Source organism: Mobula hypostoma, chromosome 19 (assembly GCF_963921235.1).
Source record: "Mobula hypostoma chromosome 19, sMobHyp1.1, whole genome shotgun sequence".
In the NCBI taxonomy this organism is placed as follows: Eukaryota; Metazoa; Chordata; class Chondrichthyes; order Myliobatiformes; family Myliobatidae; genus Mobula; species Mobula hypostoma.
The window spans coordinates 55,414,216-55,436,073 of NC_086115.1; the positions used below are offsets into that span (position 1 = coordinate 55,414,216).

A 21,858-nucleotide genomic window follows, 5' to 3' on the forward strand; every position below is an offset into this window, starting at 1 on the left:
TATTACATGAAAAGTTGTTTGTGCCTTGAAGTTCACCATGATTTTTAATCCAATATCTAAAATATCCACTGCCTTCAGTTACAAGTGCTAAGGACCCAACAGTTGAATGCATATACAAACAAGATGCTGGAAATCCGAGCAACGCACACAAAATGCTGAAGGAGCTCAGCAGGCCAGGCAGCATCTACGAAAAAGAGTACCATCAACATTTCGAGTCTGCCAAAGGGTTTCAGCCCAAAATGTCAACTGTACTCTTTTCCGTAGATGCTGCCTGGCCTGCTGAGTTCCTCCAGCATTTTGTGTGTGTGTGTGTTGTTCAGTGCACATTATGGCCAAAAACAAACTGGAAACGACAAAAAGCTAGCACATCTGCTCCACATACTGGCATTTAACCCTCACTCCCGTCCTCTGTTCCAGTAAATCTGTGAATCCAGAACTGCACTGTGAAAATATTAGGAAGGTCAAGACTTCCACCCACATGTGCAAGTTTTCTCCAAATTTGCTGCACTCCACTGAAGGATTCCTCATGGAGACTAGGAGTGGAGTATAAGCTTACCACAAGCAGCGTTCATCTGTACAATGTCCCTATGACCCAAGCGGGCTGTGGGAGCTGTAACAACTTGATGCAGAAAAAGCAAAATTCAGTTACTTCAACAGGAGACAGTGAGCGACAGGAACAAGTGTTAATTAAGTAATACATTTTATGAATTGAACTTTTTAAATATTTTGTTTGATCATTCGCACTTTAAAAAACATTGATTTTTTTTTTGCATTTTTTTTCTATCAGAGGGAGGTTCTGGCCCAGCGTAATCACTAATGCCAGGTAGTTAAATGAACCATTACTAGCACTGAGCCTGTCTGAACACAAACAGGAGAAAGTCTGCAGATGCTGGAAATCCAAACAACGCACACAAAATACTGAAGGAACTCAGCAGGCCAGGCAGCATCTATGGAAAAGAGCAAATGATTTGGGCCGAGATCCTTCATCAGGACTGGAAAAGAGATGAGGTCAGAGTACAAAGGTGGGGGGAGGAAGAAGTACAAGGTAACTGATTGATAGGTGAGACCAGGAGGGGGTGAGGGGGGGAGAGGGGTGAAGTAAAGAGTTGGGAAGTCAACTGGGGACAGAAGGCCATGGAAGAAAGGGTAAGGTGGAGGAGCACAAGAGGGATGTGATGGGCAGGTAAGAAGATAAGGTGAGAGGGGGAATGGGGAATGATGGGGGGGGGGGTTAGAGGAGTGAGCCTATTCCGTGCTGTATCTCTAAACAAAAATATATTTTAAAAAACACAAGGTATGATTAGAGCTGATTTGTAGACTATCTGTGGTTAAACTGTTTTTTAAACAGCAGAATACTTGCAGGTTTTAATATGTAAATTTTATATTTGGAGCTTTGCAATGTCAATGATGATGATGGCAGTACTGAAATGATTTAAACAACAATTTTAAAAAGATTGTGATGGATTTAAAAATAGACTAGATCTTACATAAACTGTAAACCTCCTGTATGTCCCCCACCTTCACCATTCTCGTTGCTCACCTCATCTTCTTACCTGCCCATCACCTCCCTCTGGCACTCCTCCCCCTTCCCTTTCTTCCATGGCCTTCTGTCCTCTCCTATCAATGCCCTTCATCTCTTCCACCACTTTCCCAGCTCTTTACTTCACCTCCTGCCCCTCTTCTGGCCTCACCTATCACCTACCATCCTGTACTTCTTCCTCCCCATCCCCAGCTTCTTACTCTGACTTCTTATCTTTTCTCTCCAGTCTGATGAAGGGCCTTGGTCTGAAACATCAACTTCTTCATAGATGTTGCCTGGACTACTGTTTACCTCCAGCATTTTGTGTGCGGAATCTGTCTGAATGTTGAGATTAAAGGTATGATATCATTGTTCAAGAAACATTACGTGCTTTCCTGATGTCTTGGCTCATAGTTCTCATCTAGGATCAACTCATCTCATTAGTACTAATATGAAACAAGTTTTGTGTCTGCCGATACAACAATCTCTAAATACAACAAAAATACATGATGCAAAATTCTCAGTCTCCACACTGTAAGCATTTTACGAATGTATCACAGAAACAAATACAAGAGCGAAAAATGCAAATGAGAACTGTTTCCGATTCACAAGAAGTAAATCTAGAAATAAAATGCAAACCTTCAATTGAATGAAAATATAGAGTCAGTGAGGACGACGACACAGAAGTAGACTCTTCGGCCCAACAAGTTTGTTCACTGATCCCTTATAATTATATATAACCTGTGGACTCACTTTCAAGGACTCTAAGCTCATGTTCTTAACATTATTTACTTATTCATTTTTTTTCTGTTTGCAGTTTGTCTTCTTTTGCACATTGGCTGTCTGTCAGCCTTTGTGTGTAGTTTCTAATTGATTCTACTGTATTTACTTGTTCTATTGTGAATGCCCACAAAAAACTCAATGTATATGGCGACATATACATACTTTATTCTCATCAGTTCTCCCTGGAACTCAATGTATATGGTGACATATATGTATTTTGAAAACAACAGGAATTCTGCAGATGCTGGAAATTCAAGCAACACACATAAAAGTTGCTGGTGAACGCAGCAGGCCAGGCAGCATCTCTAGGAAGAGGTGCAGTAACTGAAGGAAGAGTGAGTAAGGGATTTGAAAGTTGGAGGGGGAGGGGGAGATCCAAAATGATAGGAGAAGATAGGAGGGGGAGGGATGGAGCCAAGAGCTGGACAGGTGATAGGCAAAAGGGAGACGAGAGGATCATGGGACAGGAGGTCCGGGAAGAAAGACCAGGGTGGGGGGGGACCCAGAGGATGGGCAAGGGGTATATTCAGAGGGACAGAGGGAGAAAAAGGAAAGTGAGAGAAAGAATGTGTGTATAAAAATAAGTAACAGATGGGGTACGAGGGGGAGGTGGGGCATTAGCGGAAGTTAGAAAAGTCGATGTTCATGCCATCAGGTTGGAGGCTACCCAAACGGAATATAAGGTGTTGTTCCTCCAACCTGAGTGTGGCTTCATCTTTACAGTAGAGGAGGCCATGGATAGACATGTCAGAATGGGAATGGGATGTGGAATTAAAATGTGTGGCCACTGGGAGATCCTGCTTTCTCTGGCGGACAGAGCGTAGGTGTTCAGCAAAGCCGTCTCCCAGTCTGCGTCGGGTCTCGCCAATATATAAAAGGCCACATCTGGAGCACCGGACGCAGTATATCACCCCAGCCGACTCACAGGTGAAGTGTTGCCTCACCTGGAAGGACTGTTTGGGGCCCTGAATGGTGTTAAGGGAGGAAGTGTAAGGGCATGTGTAGCACTTGTTCCACTTACACGGCTAAGTGCCAGGAGGGAGATCAGTGGGTAGGGATGGGGGGGACGAATGGACAAGGGAGTCGCGTAGGGAGCGATCCCTGCGGAAAGCAGAGGGGCGGGGAGGGAAAGATGTGCTTAGTGGTGGGATCCCGTTGGAGGTGGCGGAAGTTACGGAGAATAATATGTTGGACCCGGAGGCTGGTGGGGTGGTAGGTGAGGACCAGGGGAACCCTATTCCTAGTGGGGTTGCGGGAGGATGGAGTGAGAGCAGATGTACGTGAAATGGGGGAGATGCATTTAAGAGCAGAGTTGATAGTGGAGGAAGGGAAGCCCCTTTCTTTAAAAAAGGAAGACATCTCCCTCATCCTAGAATGAAAAGCCTCATCCTGAGAGCAGATGCGGCGGAGACGGAGGAATTGCGAGAAGGGGATGGCGTTTTTGCAAGAGACAGGGTGAGAAGAGGAATAGTCCAGATAGCTGTGAGAGTCAGTAGGCTTATAGTAGACATCAGTGGATAAGCTGTCTCCAGAGACAGAGACAGAAAGATCTAGAAAGGGGAGGGAGGTTTCAGAAATGGACCAGGTAAACTTGAGGGCAGGGTGAAAGTTGGAGGCAAAGTTAATAAAGTGAACGAGCTCTGCACGCATGCAGGAAGCAGCGCCAATGCAGTCGTTGATGTAGCGAAGGAAAAGTGGGGGACAGATACCAGAATAGGCACGGAACATAGATTGTTCCACAAAGCCAACAAAAAGGCAGGCATAGCTAGGACCCATACGGGTGCCCATAGCTACACCTTTAGTTTGGAGGAAGTGGGAGGAGCCAAAGGAGAAATTATTAAGAGTAAGAACTAATTCCGCTAGACGGAGCAGAGTGGTGATAGAGGGGAACTGATTAGGTCTGGAATCCAAAAAGCGTAGAGCTTTGAGACCTTCCTGATGGGGGATGGAAGTATATAGGGACTGGACATCCATGGTGAAAATAAAGCGGTGGGGGCCAGGGAACTTAAAATCATCGAAAAGTTTAAGAGCGTGAGAAGTGTCACGAACATAGGTAGGAAGGGAGTGAACAAGGGGTGATAAAACAGTGTCGAGGTATGCAGAAACGAGTTCAGTGGGGCAGGAGCAAGCTGAGACAATAGGTCGGCCAGGACAGGCAGGTTTGTGGATCTTGTGTAGGAGGTAGAAACGGGAAGTGCGAGGTGTGGGAACTATAAGGTTGGTAGCAGTGGATGGGAGATTTTGAACATTATTCTCATCAGTTCTCCCTGGATTCTACTGCTCATCTACAATGGCCAAGCATCCTATCATGGTGCACATCTCTAGGACATCAGACAAAGCTGCAGCATCTAGAGGAATTCACCTAGTCACACACTTAACTTCACAAGATATCACCCAGGGTTGGGCAGCACAGTACATGCAACCCAGGTTCAATTCCCTCGGTAAGGAGCTTCTAAGCTCTTCTCCACAACCACATGCGTTTTCTCTGAGCACTCCACTTTCTACCCCCAGTCCAAAGACGGAGCAATTGGGAGGTTAGTCATAGTAAGCTGTGCCGTGATTAAACTAAGATTAAATCGGGGGATTACTGAGTGGAGAGACTCGAAGGGTCAGAAGGACCTATCTCAATAAAAACAAAGAATAGAACAAGAGTTCCTTGTGTCTTTAGGCTGAGGGTCTACCAGCTATCCAGCAGAGTTTGAGATGGAAACCTTTAACTCTAAAACCCCGAAAACAGTATAAAATGTGTTGACAGTAAAAACACATTTGCTCACAAATTGGATCCTACTGAAGTAGGAGAAAGATTAACAGCGTTAACGGGTGGCACAGTAACGTAGCGGTTAGCGTGACACGGGTTCAATCCCCAGCACCATCTATAACGGGTTTATATGGTCTCCCGTGACAGCGTGGTTCTCCTGCAGGTGCTCCGGTTTCCTCCCGCATTCCAAAGGTGCGCAGGTTAGTAGTAGGTTAATTGGTCACATGGGTTTGCTCGGGTTTCATACAGGTTGAGAGATAGAGTTTCCAAGCACAGAAACAGGTCCTTCAGCACAATGACTCCACAACAACCATCTGCACTTTTCTACACGAATCATATTTTTTCCTCCCACTGTCGCCATCAATTGCCCCAAGATTTTACAACTCACTTGCACATCAGGGGCTTAATATAAAGAGACCACATAACTTATCAATCCTTGTGACTTGGAGATGCAAGAAAAAACAAGGACATCTACAGGAACAGACCCACGTAATGGCAGGGAGAACAGGCATACAGCACCAGATGCTGGGACTGAACCCAGATCACTGGATCTGGCTGCACCACTCTCCATTTCTTGCAGAGAAACTTTTGTGGTTAGATGAAAACATTCTGTAAATGGACTTGATGTGTACATATATCGCTGAATCATGCAGCACAGATACAGGCCCTTTCAGCCTATCTTGTTCAGACTGACTGTGAGGCCTTTCTATGCTAATCCTATTCACCAACTTGGTGTCGAATCTGCAGATCCTATACTAGCTGCAAATGCCACTTCAGAACCCAAACAGCTGGAGTGGACGTATGGTATCCTTGAGTTTAAGGATTAGATTTGCCCGATTCCATCTGAAACTAAATGTAAATACCTCTACAAGTGCCTTTAGAATACATGATGTCAAATCTTTTCATTTCAAAGTTATCTTCATTAAACAATTAAGAATCTTAGAGTCATAGAGAAGTACAGGACAGAAACAGGCCCTTTGGCCCATCTAGTGTGTGCCAAACCATTTAAACTCCCTACTCCCATCGACCAGGACCATAGCCCTCCACACACCTACCATCCATGTATCTATCGAAACTGCTCTTCAATGTTGAAACCGAGTTCACACCAGCAGCTCATTCCACACTCACATGATGCGCTGAGTGAAAATTACCCTCCTGTTCTCCTTAAACTTTTCACCTGTCATCCTTAACCCATGACCTCTAGTTGTAGCCCCACCCAACCTCAGTGGAAAAAGCCTGCTTGCATTTACCCTATCTATACCCCTCATAATTTTGTATACCTCCATCAAATCTCACTTCTGTCATCAACATCCCAAGGACAAGTTCTTTCAATACTTACTAGTTTAACTAGTAGAGATAAATTACATAAATATAGGATAAAAGGTATATTCGCTTGTGCAATACAACGCATTCTCATGACGATATTTCAGGGATCATGTTATTTCACCGACTCTTAAAGTATCAGACTAACTCCTGTTCTTAAGGCCCTGGACTGATCTGAAAATTCATGCTTTTGAACCAGTGTTAATAACGTTGCTACCTGTGACACAAGTAATGGTACTGCAAATTCAGCATTGGACAACCTGAACAACTGCATCACTCTCCACAGGACATTAAGAATAGTACACGTTTATGCGCTGGAAAATGGTAAATACCGTGTTAAAACAAGTTACATAGCGGATTACACACTAAAGCATCTGAGTTGGCCTGTGCTATACAAACTCTTTGACCACGGCTGTTGAATTTCTGGTATCAGTTTCAACTTGTATCCTTGAACCTCTGACGGAACTTGCACGTCAGAACTCCAGCGTCGCAGACCACTTAATGCTCAGTGGCAGAGGCCTCTGTTTCTATCCCCTCCCATTTCATTTTAATCAATATCGCAACACCTTGCCTGGGGTGTGTTTAAGCACATCAGTGAGCCAAGGTCCGGCCTGCAGGGGTACCGCCGGAGTTAGTTGCTGAGGCCCCTCATCACAACACACATCACTTGCCCAACTCTGCCAGCTCCCCACCAACCACCACGGCCACGTTCAGTCACCCACCGGCTGAAAGAAGACTCGAGTCCGGCACCTGGGCCTGACTGACAGGGATGAAGGGCAAGTGGAAGTTAAACTCGGTGTCGGAGGAGAAGAGCAAGTTGGCATTCGGCTTCTTCTCAGCCATCTTCTCCCCCACCAACTCGCTCCGATTTAACACGTCGCCAGCGGCTCCGCGGAGCAGAGGTCAAAGGGCAGGCAGTGCGCGCGACGGGGGGGCGGAAGAGGAGAGGACGGAGCTCGGCGTCTGACGTCATGCCGCAGAAGGCGAGAAGACGGCGTAAAGTAACGCGGATTTCCCGCCATTGATACCGCTGGCGGCTCCGGGCTGGAACTTGTAGTTGTCGGGGGGAAATAAAGTTCCCTCGGCCGCCTCCTGCAACCCGGAGTCACGGTGCTTCGCGCCCCGATCTGTGGCAAAATGCCTTGCCTGGATGACTGGGTGAATGACCCCCTGAACACGGTGCAGGGCATTTTTGGTGAGTGTTTGTTTGTTTGTGGCCTACTCCTTTTGAAATTATTATCTCAAGAAAACAAACTCGCCCGCGATCGCCTGTCGGCCCCGGAGACGGGTGGGTGCATCCTGCCGGGCCTCCGGCGTGCCGGTGCGCCTCTCTCCACCTCGCTTGCTCAGCCTGTAGGAGAATTGTTTAAACTTGTATAAATTCTTCATCTTTAAGTCTGAAGCAGAAAGCAAATTGCTGGGCGAACTCAACGGGTCAGATAGCATCTGCGGAGCGAAATCGACAGTCGTTTCGGATCGCCTTTAAATACGAGTTCTATGTACACTCCAACTGATAATCTAAAGTAGATGTGTATGTATATATATTTGAAATACTAGTGTTTTAATGTGTTTTGTTTATACCAAGTAAATATGAGTTATTATATGAAAACGCAAACATAATTTAAAGTAGGCATGATATTATATAGATAAAATATATTGGAAGTACCGGTATTGTAACGTGCTTTGTCATTTATACCAAGTTTTGTTTGGGGGGGGGTGATTCCATAGGGAAAATCCGTACTAATAAAAAAAATTGGCGAAGAGGATTATGGAGGCACGAAAATACATTATTTCTGATTTTCAGAAGTATTTTGTTCAGTGTCTGATATAGGCAAGGTTGCACGTGGTGGGTTGTTGGTATTGCGGGTGCGCAAGGCAATTCATTTGGGTCGCAAACGACTTTGCGAGTGCAAAAAATACAACGTCGGATTATTCAACAGAAGGGACACCAGAATTAGAGGGAAAGAAACACGATTCGTCTTTTAGTGGGTGATCAGAATATAACTTTTTTAAAACGAGCCCCTTTTCTGTCTGCACTCATTCACCCGATCTGGGTATTTTCATGGTTTTCCATGGGATTTGTTAGGGGGTGGGAGGGAGCGAGGAGGAGATTTCACTGATGCAGCATCTCGGGGCCGGGTAGTTGACAATTCTTCACCACCCCTACAGATTCTGCTCCATGCACTGAGTTCCTTCAGATTATTCTTGGGATGTTGTTTTTATTTCGTCTTCTGATATCTAAATTCAAAATAAATTCAGTACACGTGTCACTATGTACAACCCTAAGATTCCTTTGTATTCCGCGGGAGTTAATAGTAAATGCAAGAAACACAATAGACCCAATGAAAGACCACACCCAACTGGATGGACGAACAAGTAATGTGCAAAAAAAAACAAGCTGCAAATACAAAAGCAAGAAACGGTGATGATAAATAAATATCAAAAACATGGGATTAACAGTCCTTGAAAGTGAGTCCATGGGTTGTGGGAACTATTTAGTGATGGGATGAGTTAAATTATCCTCTGGTTCAAGAGCTTGATGCTTGAGTGGTAATAACCGTTCCTAAACCTAATGTTGGGAGTGCCATGAATCCTGTACCACCTTCCTGATGGCAGCAACAAGAAGAGAGCTTGGCCTGGATGGTGGGGGTCCTTGATGATGTATTTGCTGTTTAAAAATTCTTGCAATGCTTGTAACTAATAAAATCTACCTTCGACAGCACTGTTTAAGTCACTGGAAGGTTTATCTCAAATTTCATTGTCATTCATCCACACGTGAATGCAGCCAAACGAAACAGTGTTACTCCAGGGCCAAGGTGCAAAACACAATACCAATAGTTATACACTACACAAGACACATATAGCACATGTAAGATAGCAGTAAAATACAGTCGCACAAATTATAAGTCCCTGGGTCCATGAATGTTGCATCAGTCTGCAGTTGAACATAATACAGCGTGTCTTCTGCTGAGCAAACACTGGAGGGCAGCGCCAATACTGCCAACATGGACGGCGTGCTGCGATGACTAACATCTCTCCTGGATGGCTGCATACAGGACACTGCAGCTTGAGGCTCACTCCTCACTGTGACTGAGGTCACGCAGCCCCCACCCCCTGCCATTTGCCAATAAACCAGTGAACGAGAATTGTCTGTCGCAACACTCACAGTGCAGGTTCCATTTTATGGCTCATTATATCTTGCCATTGTCAATTGGCAGTTTGTGGTTTCAGTAAAATAGTGTTTAGTGCAGTGTAGTTTGGATTTTGGTCAGGCATAATCAGATTTAGATTTGGATTTTTTTAAATCATTTGTACATTGAAACAGTGAATTGCGTCGTTTGCCTTAACAGCCTCAGCTTAAAGACGTGCTGGAGGTAAATGTCACCGCACGTTTCAGCACTGACATAATATACCCACAATGCTTGGCAGAACAACATGGAAAATAGCTCAATCAATGTTCCTTCTAATACAGGTTTCCCCCGCCATCCGAAGGTAGAGCGTTCCTATGAAATGGTTCATAAGCAGGAATGTCGTAAAGTGAAGAAGCAATTACCAATTATTTATATAGGAAAAATTTGTGAGTGTTCGCAGACCCAAAAAATAACCTGCCAAATAACACATAAACCCAAAATAACAGTAACATATAGTAAAAGCAGGAATGATATGATAAATACACAGCCTATATAAAGTAGAATTACTTTTCTACAGTCATTGCCGCACTGTGCACCATAGTGAAAATTTCACGCAAGCGCTTTTGGCAGAAACATTCTCTCCAGTAACCTTTAAGCTATGAAGCTGCCAAATCATACCAAATAACACAGAAAAATACACAACCTGTATAAAGTAGAAATAATGTATGTAGAGTGTAGTATCACTTACTGGAATCGGGAAGACAGCGCCGAGCACACTGATGATGGTGTGTTTGGCTGAGTCATCGGAGGTTGGGTTAGTGTAGTGGTTCCCCACCCTCCAGGCCCGGTCCGTAAAGCATGCAGTGATGCAACAGTACTCAGAGCACTCAGCACATCTTTAAGAAAAAAGCCGAAATAAACAAGCTAGCTAATTAGGTGCCACCTGGCACGTAAATGTCGGCCCAGATCAGAGGCGACGCAATCAGCAATCTTGGTCATGGTATGCCAAAAACTCTTCAACATCATCTTCGTCAACTTCCACAAGCCAAACTCACTTTGTTCTTACTCATTCACCACGATCGAAATGCTTAATTATGTCTAGTTTTACGCTAAGTGTAACACCCTTACGAGCTCTTTTAGGCTTTTCCGATACCTTAGAACTCATCTTGCTAACGGATGCTCAAAATAAATCAACATAAAGCACAGATGCTCACAGGCACGTGTTTAAGCAGTGCCGGCTGGAATGCGGTTCCGGAGGAGGAGCTTGGCTGTTCGGGCGCACGCTGCCTTTCTTCGCGCGCTGCCCTTTTTTGTAACAGTGAAGTTTCGTAAAGCGAACATTAGAAAAGTCGGGGACACCTGTAATGTAGGTTACTAGGTTACATTTGAGTCGTTGTAGGATTTGCCCATTGCCAGATTTGTTTGTTTTCTGTGCACAATAGGCACGAAACTGGCCAAAAGTTTGGAGTTGACATGCCTATATTGGTGACTACTTTTGGAAATTTAACAGAAACAGTTTAAGGGCTTGGTTATCCTAAGTCGTCATGTCAGCCTCTGCTTCCATCAGAGTTTGCAAGGATTCAACAGACATTTAAAACTGATAAACTTCTATAGTTGTCTGCTGGAGAGTATATTGACTGGTTGTATCATTGCCTGGGATGGAACCACCAATGCCTTTGAACAGAACAGAAAATCCTACAAAAAATAGTGGATGCGGCCCAGTCCATTACCAGTAAAGCCCACCCAGCATTGAGCAAATTTACACAAAGCATTGTCACAGGAAAGCAGCATCCATTCTCGTGAACCCCCACCACCCAGGACATGCTCTCTTCCTGTTGCTGCCATCAGGAAGAAGGTCAATGCTCACCCTCACCAGGTTCAGGAATAGTTATTGCTCTTCAACCAAAGGGATAACTTCACTTGTCCCGTCGTTGAAATGTTTCCACAACAATGGACTCACTTTCAAAGACACTTCATCTCATGTTCTCAATATTTATTGTTTGTTTATTATTGTTTCTTGTTTTATATTTGCAGAATTTGTGTCTTTTGCATGCTGGTTGAGCGCCCAAATTGGCGTGGTCTTTCATTTATTCTATTATGGTTATCATTCCTTTATGGATTTATTGAGTATGGCTACAAGAAAATGAATCTCGGAGTTGTATATAGTAACAGAATTACTTAAATTTTGAACTTTTTGTCCCTGTGCTATGAATGTCTGATCTTCTATGAGTCACAGGGCTCTCTGATTGAGAAACAACTCCTTCCATTGTGGTTTGGGAAGGTGTTATCATCCTTTTTAGCTTTAAAACTAGGGAACAGTGGTAATCATTTGATGAGAAGATGGTAATTGTATTTCTCAGTGCAATCTTAGTAAAATATTGAACCATGAAAGATTGGCTCAAAGCGTTTATTGAAAGTCAGTTTGGAGCTACCTTTTGACATTTAATTATCCAGTGGATTTTGGTTAATTGGACCATCAGTTGATCAGGGCAGCTGCTTATTTTGGGTCAATTCTTAAAGAACAAAAACAAATCAAGAAGATCACCAGTTAATTGGGACAGGAGACTGTTGCCGAATAGCTTCTAACTACTGTCAGTCTCGTGAGTGTCATGTGGCTACACTGTGCCTAGAGAGAACCAATTTAAAATGGCTTCAGTAGTGTGTCGCTGATAGTTGGCGAGTAATAAGCAATAAGACAATTCAGTGCTGTTTTGCTCATCGTGGTTTCAAGCATTTAGGCTTGGAGATGCTAGAAACAGCCTGGGACAGAAATGAAACTATTTTATTACTTCATCAAATTAGAAACTATAAAGAATTTGAAGGTATTGACAATCATCTTGAATGTTACAATGAAAATGAAGATCAGAATCAGGTTTATATGTGACATGAGATTTGTTAACTTAGCAGCAGTTCGATGTAATACATAATATAGAAGGAAAAATAATTGTTTGAAGGCAGTCCGTATATTGAATAGATTAAAAATTATGCAAAAAACAGAAATACTATATGTTAAAAAAAAGTGAGGTAGTGTCCAAGGGTTCAATGCCAGTTTAGGATTCGGGTGGCAGAGGGGAAGAAGCTGTTCCTGAATAGCTGATTGTGTGCCTTCAGGCTTCTGTACCTCCTACCTGATGATAGCAATAAGAAAAGGGCATGCCCTGGGTGCTCGAGGTCCTTGATAATGGACGCTGCCTTTCTGAGACACCGCTCCTTGAAGATGTCCTGGGTACTTTGCAGGATAATACCCAAGATGGAGCTGACTAAGTTTACAACCTTCTGCAGCTTTTTATGATCCTGTGCAGTAGCTGCCCCCCCCCACCCATACCAGATAGTGATGCAGCCTGTCAGAATGCTCTCCACGGTACAGCCATAGAAGTTTTTGAGTGTATTTGTTGATATACCAAATCTCTTCAAACTCCTAATAAAGTATAGCCGCTGTCTTGCTTTTATATAGCTGCATCGATATGTTGGGACCAGGTTAGATCCTCCGAGATCTTGACACCCAGGAACTTGAAACTGCTCACTCTCTCCACTTCTGATCCCTCTGAGGATTGGTATGTGTTCCTTCGTCTTACCTTTCTGAAGTCCACAATCAGCTCTTCTGTCTTACTGGTGTTGAGTGTCAGGTTGTTGCTGTGACACTCTACTGGTTGGCATATCTCACTCGTGTACACCCTCTCGTCACCACCTGAGATTCTACCAACAATGATTGTATCGTCTGCAAATTTATAGATGGTATTTGAGCTATACCTTGCCACACAGTCATGTGTATATAGATTTGGAGGGTGCATCCATTGAAAGCATTGTTTGAAGGCAGTCCATTATCTGCACTAGTTGTCTATGCTGATTTTGTTCATTTATAGTTAATCAAAAGTAGATGAATTCCTCCATCGATAACTGTTAGGAATTAATACACAGTTTTATAGTACTGCTGTAGTATTGGTAATGTTCTAATTTGCTCTGTATTTTACTTAAATAAACAAGTTGTTACTCAAGTTTGTCTTTTTTTAAGACCTTTTCAACTATTTACATGAAACTTTAACTCATTGGGGTAACCGCTTAATTGGGCCAAAATGTACTGGTCCCCCTGTGTCCAAGTTAGCACTTAACGCAGCACTATTACAGCTTGGGACGTTCTGGACTTTGGAGTTTGATTCCGACACCATCTGTATGTGCAACCCAGGTGCTCCAGTTTCCTCTCACAGGCCAAAGATGTACCAGCTAGTTGTTGTAAATTGTCCGGTGATTAGTGTTAATCGGGTTTGTTGGGGGTTGCTGGATGGTGCAGCTCAAGTAACGGCCTGCTCTGTGCTGTATCGCTAAATAAATAAGTAACTAGAATTCACTGTATATGCATGCTATAGCTATTGATGCAATTTTGTTTTACAGTGGTGCTAGAATGTTTGTGAACCTGGTGAAATTTTCTCTAAATACATGAACAAGTAATTTTTTTTGGTGTTATTTATGTAGTTGGGGTCTCTTTATCTAGTTTTAGTACTTGTGTGAAGATCTGATCACATTTTAGGTCATATTTATGCAGAAATAGAGAAAACTATACGGGGTTCACAGATGTTATGCCTTGAGTTCAAGGATGCCATACCAGCACTCCGGGCTCTCTGGGCTCTGAAGTGGCTTTTGCAGCCAGTGTAGGATCTGCAGACCCAACAGGTTAGGCAGCGATTACTGGCAGGACAGCCCAGTGATAGTTTGATAAGTGGTGTACTCCTTCAAGTATTTACGTTATAGTCCTTATGAAGGGTCTGGCCCAAAACATCACTGTTTATTCTTCTCTATAGATGTTGATTGACCTGCTGTTTCTCCAACTCTTGTGTATGTTACATTACAGTTTTGAGTTTTGCTGGTGAGTTCTTAGTGCAACCTTAATAAGTGGGTTAAATTTCTTCCAAGTACGTTTTGAGAGCATCGTTGAGTTTTCTGTCTATAACAGGCTCCCAGTCTTTTTTATGCCATTGACCAATACCGTTAAGCAAGGAGTCCTTGGTCCCCTGGTCGAGAAGATAATCACTTGCAATTTGAACAGAAAGGTCTCAGACATAGTGGCAAATCTATTTTGGGGTATGGAGTGGACGTGAATAAATTGGTCTGTCTGTCAGGACTGAATATATGTTAGGATATCGATACTGAACACACTGGCCTGGGAAAGAAGGCTCACGTTGGTTTGTTGGTCCTGCAAACTGGTTTGGAAGATTTTGCACAGATAAACTTGGTTGCATTTCCCCAGCTGTAGTTTGTCTATGTCTTAAAAGTATGTGGAAAGTAAAAAGTTAATTGCTGCAATGTGGACTAGGGTCTATGCACCAGGTGTGAGGTCTTGTTATTCGAACACATTATTTTGCTGAAGAAGAGTCTTGGCTGGAAATGCCAACTGCTGGTGCACTGTAGACGTGTCATACTTCATATCAATGTCTGCCTTCACTGAGAGGTGTTTCCTGAAATATGAGAGACGGCTTGTCCTGGGTCTTTATTGTTAGAGGGCATAGTTTTTTATTGTTCGTTTATAACTCGACAGAGTTGTACAAGATGACACTATTACAGCTTGGGCTATTACAAGTCAGCATGACATTAATTCAGCTTGGGACATCAGAGTTCAGTTCCCGTGCCGTCTGTAAGGATTTTGTGCGTTGTCCCCATGACTGCGTCTGTTTCCCTCGGGTGCTCCGGTTTCGTCCCACAGTCCAAAGACTTGCTGGTTAGTAAGTTAGTTGGCCATTGTAAATAGCCCTGTGATCAGGCCTATTGAATAGGTGGGTTGCTGGGCACTGTGGCTCGTTGGGTTGGAAGGGTCTGTACTGTGCTGTACTTCTAAATACATAACTATTAAATAAATTACGATGCACAGATTGAGTGGACAGGCAGAGACTTCTTATCCCATGACAAAAATGACTAATACCAGGGAGCATAATTTTAAGGTGGCTGGAGGAAAGTATTGGGGGGAGGGGTGTCAGAGGCAAGTTCTTTACACAGAGTGGTGGGTGCATGGAACACCCTGTCAGGGAAGAGGTAGAGGCAGATACATTAGGTGCACTTAAGAAGCTTTTAGATAGGCACGTGGATGGTAGAGAAACGGAGGGCTGTGTGAGAGGTAAGGATTAGATTGATCTGGGAATTAGTTAACAGGTCGGCACAACTTCATAGGCTGAAGGGTCTGCACTGTGCTGTAGTCTGTCTTCTATGAAAGATCTGGCAACAACTTGAATTGTAGCTTCATGCATCAAATATTGTCTTTGAGTGCTGAAGTTGTGGCTGAATTTGGTTTTGAATTGGATTCTCTGGAGATTGAACCTTGTCCTATTGGTCCTGTAGCTTTTGTTTTAACCTGGTTATTGCCTTCGATCCCAACATTATCCTCCACCCATCAGTGTAAATCCTGGCCTAGGCTCATCACACCTCCTGTCTCAGTGACCCCCGTCTGTGCTTTCATATATTGTGTTCTTGAGGTGTTTCTCTTTCATCTCTGCAATAGCTGTCTTCTGCTCCCCTTCATACAGGGGCAGAGCCATAAAGGACATTCTTTGGTTTGCTCAGCTGGTATCTCACTTTCTGTTCCATTCATCCCTCAAATATTAATGTGGGATGAGGAAACGTTGCTGAAGTGTGTCTTGATTTGAACTTTACAGCTGAAAACCTCACTGCTGGTGAATGGAGAGAACAGGTGGTGGAAAGTACCGGCTTGTACTAAACCCACTAACTGGTGCTCGGTTGGTATCTTGCTGAATTAAATGCTTGTGCAGGTGCTGTTAAATATGCTGCCTTCCGCCCTCACCACCCTCTCAGATTTCAGTCTGTGGCTACAATATTCCCTGAATGTCAGATGGACCGAGTTTAGGAAGACTGAAGATGCTTTTCGGCTCCTGCTGTTAATTCTATACTGCTCATCCAATCCCAGCCACGATTATTTATGGACTGTTTGTGTTAGGGAGAGGGTTGAATTCTTCCTTAGACTCCTCTAAGCCTACACTTATCTCTCCCCTGAGAAAATGTTCCTTCCTATCTACCTTTATGATTTTGTGGTTACACCTTTCACTGCCTAGACCTTGTGCTCTTCAATGTAGAGCACAGCACCGGAATGGGCGTTTGTCCAACCCTGATGCCAAATGAAACTAATTCCATCTGTTTGCATATGACCCATGTCCCTCCATTCGCTGTATGTTATTGTACCTTTCTAAATACCTCCTAAACATCACTATTGTAACTGCTTTAACTATTACACACCGCTCACTGAGACAGAGGGACTCCATTCCAGAGACTTACCAATCTCCTTATTTAATGAAATAATCATCTTTCCTCCAAAATCTCCTTTAACTTTCACTCCATCTCATCTTAAAGCTTTGCTCTCTGGTAATTGGCATCTGTACCCTCTGGCCATCTAGTCCAGAGATTCCTAACCTATCTTCACATTTTATGTACTTCTCCCTTCTGCCTTCTGTGCTCCAAAGAAAACAATCCAAGTTTTACCGCCCTCTCCTTATAATTAATATACTCTTAACCCAGGCAACATTGTGGTAAACTATTGTAACAATTCTTCAGTTTTTCCACCCATTGGCTGTTTGAAGGTTCTGTTGTGTGGGGTATTTTTTTGGTGTTTCATTATTCTGTGGCTGCCTGTGAGAAGATAAATCTCAAGGTTGTACATGGTATACATACTTTGAACCACCCTGTCCATTGCCACCACATCCTTCAGACCAGAACTGCACAGGATACTCTGAATGTGACCTAACTGAAATGTTTATGCAGCAGCAGTATGGCTTCCTTATTTGAATGCTCAGTGCCCCTGCCAATGAAGGCAAGTGCCTTTACCACCCTGTGCCAATTTCATAGAGCTGTCAGACTTGGACTTTAACACCATAAGACATAGAAGCAGAAATTTGGCCTATCGAGTCTGCTATACCTTTCAATCATGGCTGATCCTTTCTTCCCCTCCTATAAAACCTTAAGATTCCCCATGTATTAATGTACTAAATGGTCCTACTATTTTCTATCTAATTTCCTGTTCTCTTGCATTGACTTCCCAAAGTGCAACACCCCACACTTGCCTGCTTTAAACTCCTAATCCTCTGTCCATATTTCCTACTCTCTCCAGAAGTCCATAATAATTAAAGTCTTTGTTAGCTTGTATTGGGCCACTATCCTTTGTCCATGTTTGTTTGTTTGTGTGGTCTGTCTATCTGATAGGTGCATCCTGGGACTGGTTAGACTGTGATATAAATGCACCTGTTTGCTCAGTTGGCATCTTGTTATGTCGTTCACTCAGAACCTTTGCAAATGTTACTGTGGGATAAGGAACCATTTCTGAAGTTGTGTCTTGATTTGAACTTTACAGCTCAAAGTGGCGCTGGTGGGGAATGGGAAAAGAAAGTGGTGGAGTACTTCAGAGAGAAGTTGAAGGAGACGACAGCAGCCAGCTGGGTGAGAGATTATTTCATTGTTTATTCCACCATTCCTTCTGAAATAAACATAAGAATTATTGGAATAGTGTAATTTAAGACCTTCTCAACATAATGGAGTTATTGCATATTCAATTGTATAATAATCGTAGTCACTTTTGCCTCAGACCGCTCAAGTGCATTTGTGAGGCTGAGTGTACAATGTTGTGCAATAAATCAGGTAACTGGTGACAGTGCAATTGGATCAACTACTGCTTCGGAGGAAAAGCTCTGAGAATGCTCAGTATATTTCGTGTAATAGCAGGCTTGGATCACATTAGTTTCCCATACTACTAACATAATTTGTACTTTCTTCTGACAGGTATGTGCCACTAGTAATATACCACAAGGCTAAATTGCAGAAAATGCTCTTTTAATATAGGGCCCACAGAAAGACTGAAAAGGAACTACCAAACCAGTCCCATTTTTTAACTCTGCTGTTGTCTCACTTGATTTTTTTTTTGCTTCATTTGGCTGACACAATTTTTGGCTGTGTATGTAATTAGAATGATTTTCCTTTTAAGGCCAAAATATTCCCTTAACTCGCATTTAAAGGTTATTGCGACGCACTTGTTTGGAATCTGACATTTTATTTTGTTCTCATTAGTAGTATTAGAGGGCGACTCGGTAGCATAGCAGTTACTGCTATGCTATTACATCTCAGGGTGTCAGAGTTCAGAGCTCAAGTCCAGTGCTGACTATAAGGAGTTTGTACGTTTCTTGACCATGAAGGTTTCCTTCAGATGCTCTGATTTCCTCCCACAGACCAAAGACATAGCTGTTAGTGGGTTAATTGGTCATTGTTAAGTGTCCTATGACTGGACTTGGGTTAAATATACATGGGATCTGGACAGTGCAACTTCTTGGGCTGGAAGGACCTTTTTTCAAACATTATCTCTAAATCCGGCATTCCCAACCTGGCGTTACAGACTTCTTGCTTAATTGCTTAAAACAAGTTGGGAACTCCTGATCTAAGTAAATAAAAAAGACATTTGCACTTGTCATTTCCTTTGGCAACGTGCTTTAGAGCCAGATTTTATAATAGGGTATTTGTGAATTTGAGATTTGAAATTTGTTTCGTTGTGTACCCCTGCGTAGGAGATCTGACACCTTGAGTGGGCAAAAGAGTTCCTGTTTATAACAATGGAAATTGAGTACATATCTAAGACCATATTTGGAGTACTGCATATGGTGTTAGATTTATTTAAGGTAATACATTGGAACAGGAATCTGATAAGAAATGAGTGGACAATGGAAGAAAGGGAAGGAGAGGCACCAGAGGGCGGGGGTGATAAGCAGGTGAGGAGAAGGGAAGGGGTAAGAGGGTAGGGACAACAGGGAATGGAAAACAGAAGGTGGGGAGAAATTACTGGAAGCTAGACCTTTGTGCCATCAGGTTGGAGGCTACCCAGATGGAACATGAGCTGTTTCTCCTCCAACCTGAGAGTGGTCTTATCGAGGCGGTAGTGGAGACCATGGATGGATATGTTGGAATGGGAATAGGGATTGGAATTGTAGTGGTTGGCCACTGGGAAATCCTGCCCATTGTGGCAGATGGAGTGAAGGTGCTTAATTAATGAAGCAAAATTTGAATTTGTATATCAATATAAACAATGGCTAATTCAATGCCAAATCACGTACATAAAACAAAAGATGAAGAGAAGGGAGAGGCATATTAAGAGCAAGAAAGAAAAAGGACTTTTTTTTAGAATTACAGTTTTTAATTTCTAACAATTGTTTCATTAAACCTCATCGGTTCAATTTTTAAGTAGCTCTGTGACATCCAGCTGCTGATGTTTGGAATTTGGTACACTCCATTGAATAGATCTCTTATCACCCTGCCTCTGGACCCCTCGATTTCAACCAGTTCAATCTGATGTGCATATATTTCCAAGTCTGAGAGGTGAAAAATCTGTGTGTGTCAGTGGTACAGCACCGTGCTGACGGGGTGACTCTGTTCCAGAATAATACAATTGCAGGCTTATCAGCTGGCAGAGCAGGATGGAGTTTGGCAGGAGGTCTGTCCTATTGCCTTTAGAAGCAAAATTAACCAATTGGTAAGGGGCATTGCTAGCTGGCACCCTTTTTTCAGAGGACAGGAGTGGCTAATATAAGAGATCTTTCAGCGGTTACAAACAAAAAAAGTTACAACGTAAATTTATTGTCAAAGTACATATATCTCACTATGTACAACACTGAGAAACCAAAAACCATAATAGAGTCATTGAAAGACTGCACCTGGCAGGACGGACAAGCACCCAATGTGCTAAAGGCAACAAACTGCAAATACAAAAGGGGAAAAAAGCAATAAATATGGAGAACAAGAGATGAAGGGACCTTGAAAGTGAGTCCATAGGTTGTAGGAGCATTTCGGTGATGGGGCAGGTAAAGTTCAGTGAAGTTCTCACCCATTGTCCGATCCTGATTAACAACGGCCTCCAGCACTGATTTGACTACAATGCAGTTTTGCCCTCCTGCTCACAGGTCCCTTCCTTGAATGATGTTCCACTGCATTACTTAAAGCCAAATAGCTTGGTGAAGTTCCGCTGTATGATCCAGGATATGTTTGATCCAGAGTTTTACATGGGAATTTATGAAACGGTGGAGTCAAACACCAAATCCAAGGTATGTATTTCTGGAGCAGAAATAAGATATTAACACTATTCTGAATCAAAATGGTAAATGACAGGCATGGGGTTTCTTTGTGTTTCTTGATTGCAGTAATGGGAGTTCAATTTGTTTGCTCTGATTTAGAAAATAAAATCTCTGAAACCATCTGCAGTTTACAGCAGTAAGTTGAGCTACATGTAAGCTGTAGCTGAGTTAGTGAGTTGCGGGTGTTCTGTGCTGTTGTGGCACCTGAGACCTGTAATTCAAATGACTAACATTGTCATCTATAATAATGACAACAGTTTTGGTATATTAAGGAAACTCAGAACTTTTTAGTTTTAGTGATATTTTTTATAATTTTAAACTTAAGTCTTTCCAGGTTCCTGTCTACCCTTCTAATTTCTTTCTGTGCTCATCAGGCAAGGGAATCCAGGGTTGTGAGGTTGGTGCAGCATAGTTCAAAGTAAATTAATTATCGAAGTACATGTATGTCATCATATACTGCACAACCCTGAGATTCATTTCTCTGCTGGCATACACAGTCAATCTAAGAAGCATGGTAGAATCAATAAAAGACTGCAGCCAACAGGATGTATAAACAACCAGTGTGCAAAAGACAACACTGCAACTGTGAAATAAATATGAATAAATAAACAAACAAACAGTAACTATCTAGAACATCAGATGAAGAGTCCTTGAAACTGAGTCGATAGCTTGTGGGAACTGTTCAGTGATGGAGTGAGTGAAGTTATCCTCACTGACTCAAAAGCCTGATGGTTGAGCTTCCTGAACCTGTCCTGGGGCACCTGTACAACTTTCCTGATGGCAGCAGTGAGAAGAGAGTGTGACCTAGGTGGGGTGGGGGTCACGGCTGATGGATTCTGCTTTCCTGTGACAGCACTTTGTGTAGATGTGCTCAGTGGTGGGGATGGACTGGGTGGTTTCTGGTCAAGGGCATTGGTATTTCCATACCAGGCTGTAATGCAGCCAGTCAATATACTCTCCGCTACACAGCTATAGAAGTTTGTCAAAGTCTTAGATGTCACGCTGAATCTTCAGAAGCTGCTAAGGACATAGAGGCACTGCTGTGCTTTCTTTGTAATTGCATTTAACGTGCTGAGCCCGGGACAGTTCCTCTGGAATGATAACACCGAGGAATTCAAAGTTGCTGATTCTCTCCATTTCTGATTCCCCGATGATGACCTTTGGTTTCTTTCTCCTGAAGTCAATATTCAGCTCCTTGGTCTTGCTGACATTGAGTGAGAGGTTGTTGGTGTGGCTCCACTTAGC

At 43.0% G+C, this 21,858-nt stretch overlaps 2 protein-coding genes across 2 annotated transcripts in view; one reads left to right on the plus strand and one right to left on the minus strand.

Moving 5' to 3' along the window:
* Positions 1-7,274, minus strand: part of sec23ip (SEC23 interacting protein) — a 157,041-nt gene extending 149,767 nt beyond the window's left edge. The window contains exon 1 of the mRNA XM_063071924.1: positions 7,106-7,274. Within this exon, the coding sequence (XP_062927994.1) occupies positions 7,106-7,226 (121 nt within the window). The 5' untranslated portion in view covers positions 7,227-7,274. The remainder of the gene's footprint in view (positions 1-7,105) is intronic.
* Positions 7,275-7,363: 89 nt separating this feature from the next.
* The window catches only part of mcmbp (minichromosome maintenance complex binding protein), a 39,402-nt gene continuing 24,907 nt past the window's right edge, over positions 7,364-21,858 (plus strand). The window contains exons 1-3 of the mRNA XM_063071925.1: positions 7,364-7,578; positions 17,856-17,941; positions 20,443-20,583. Of these exons, the coding sequence (XP_062927995.1) occupies positions 7,521-7,578; positions 17,856-17,941; positions 20,443-20,583 (285 nt within the window). The 5' untranslated portion in view covers positions 7,364-7,520. The remainder of the gene's footprint in view (positions 7,579-17,855; positions 17,942-20,442; positions 20,584-21,858) is intronic.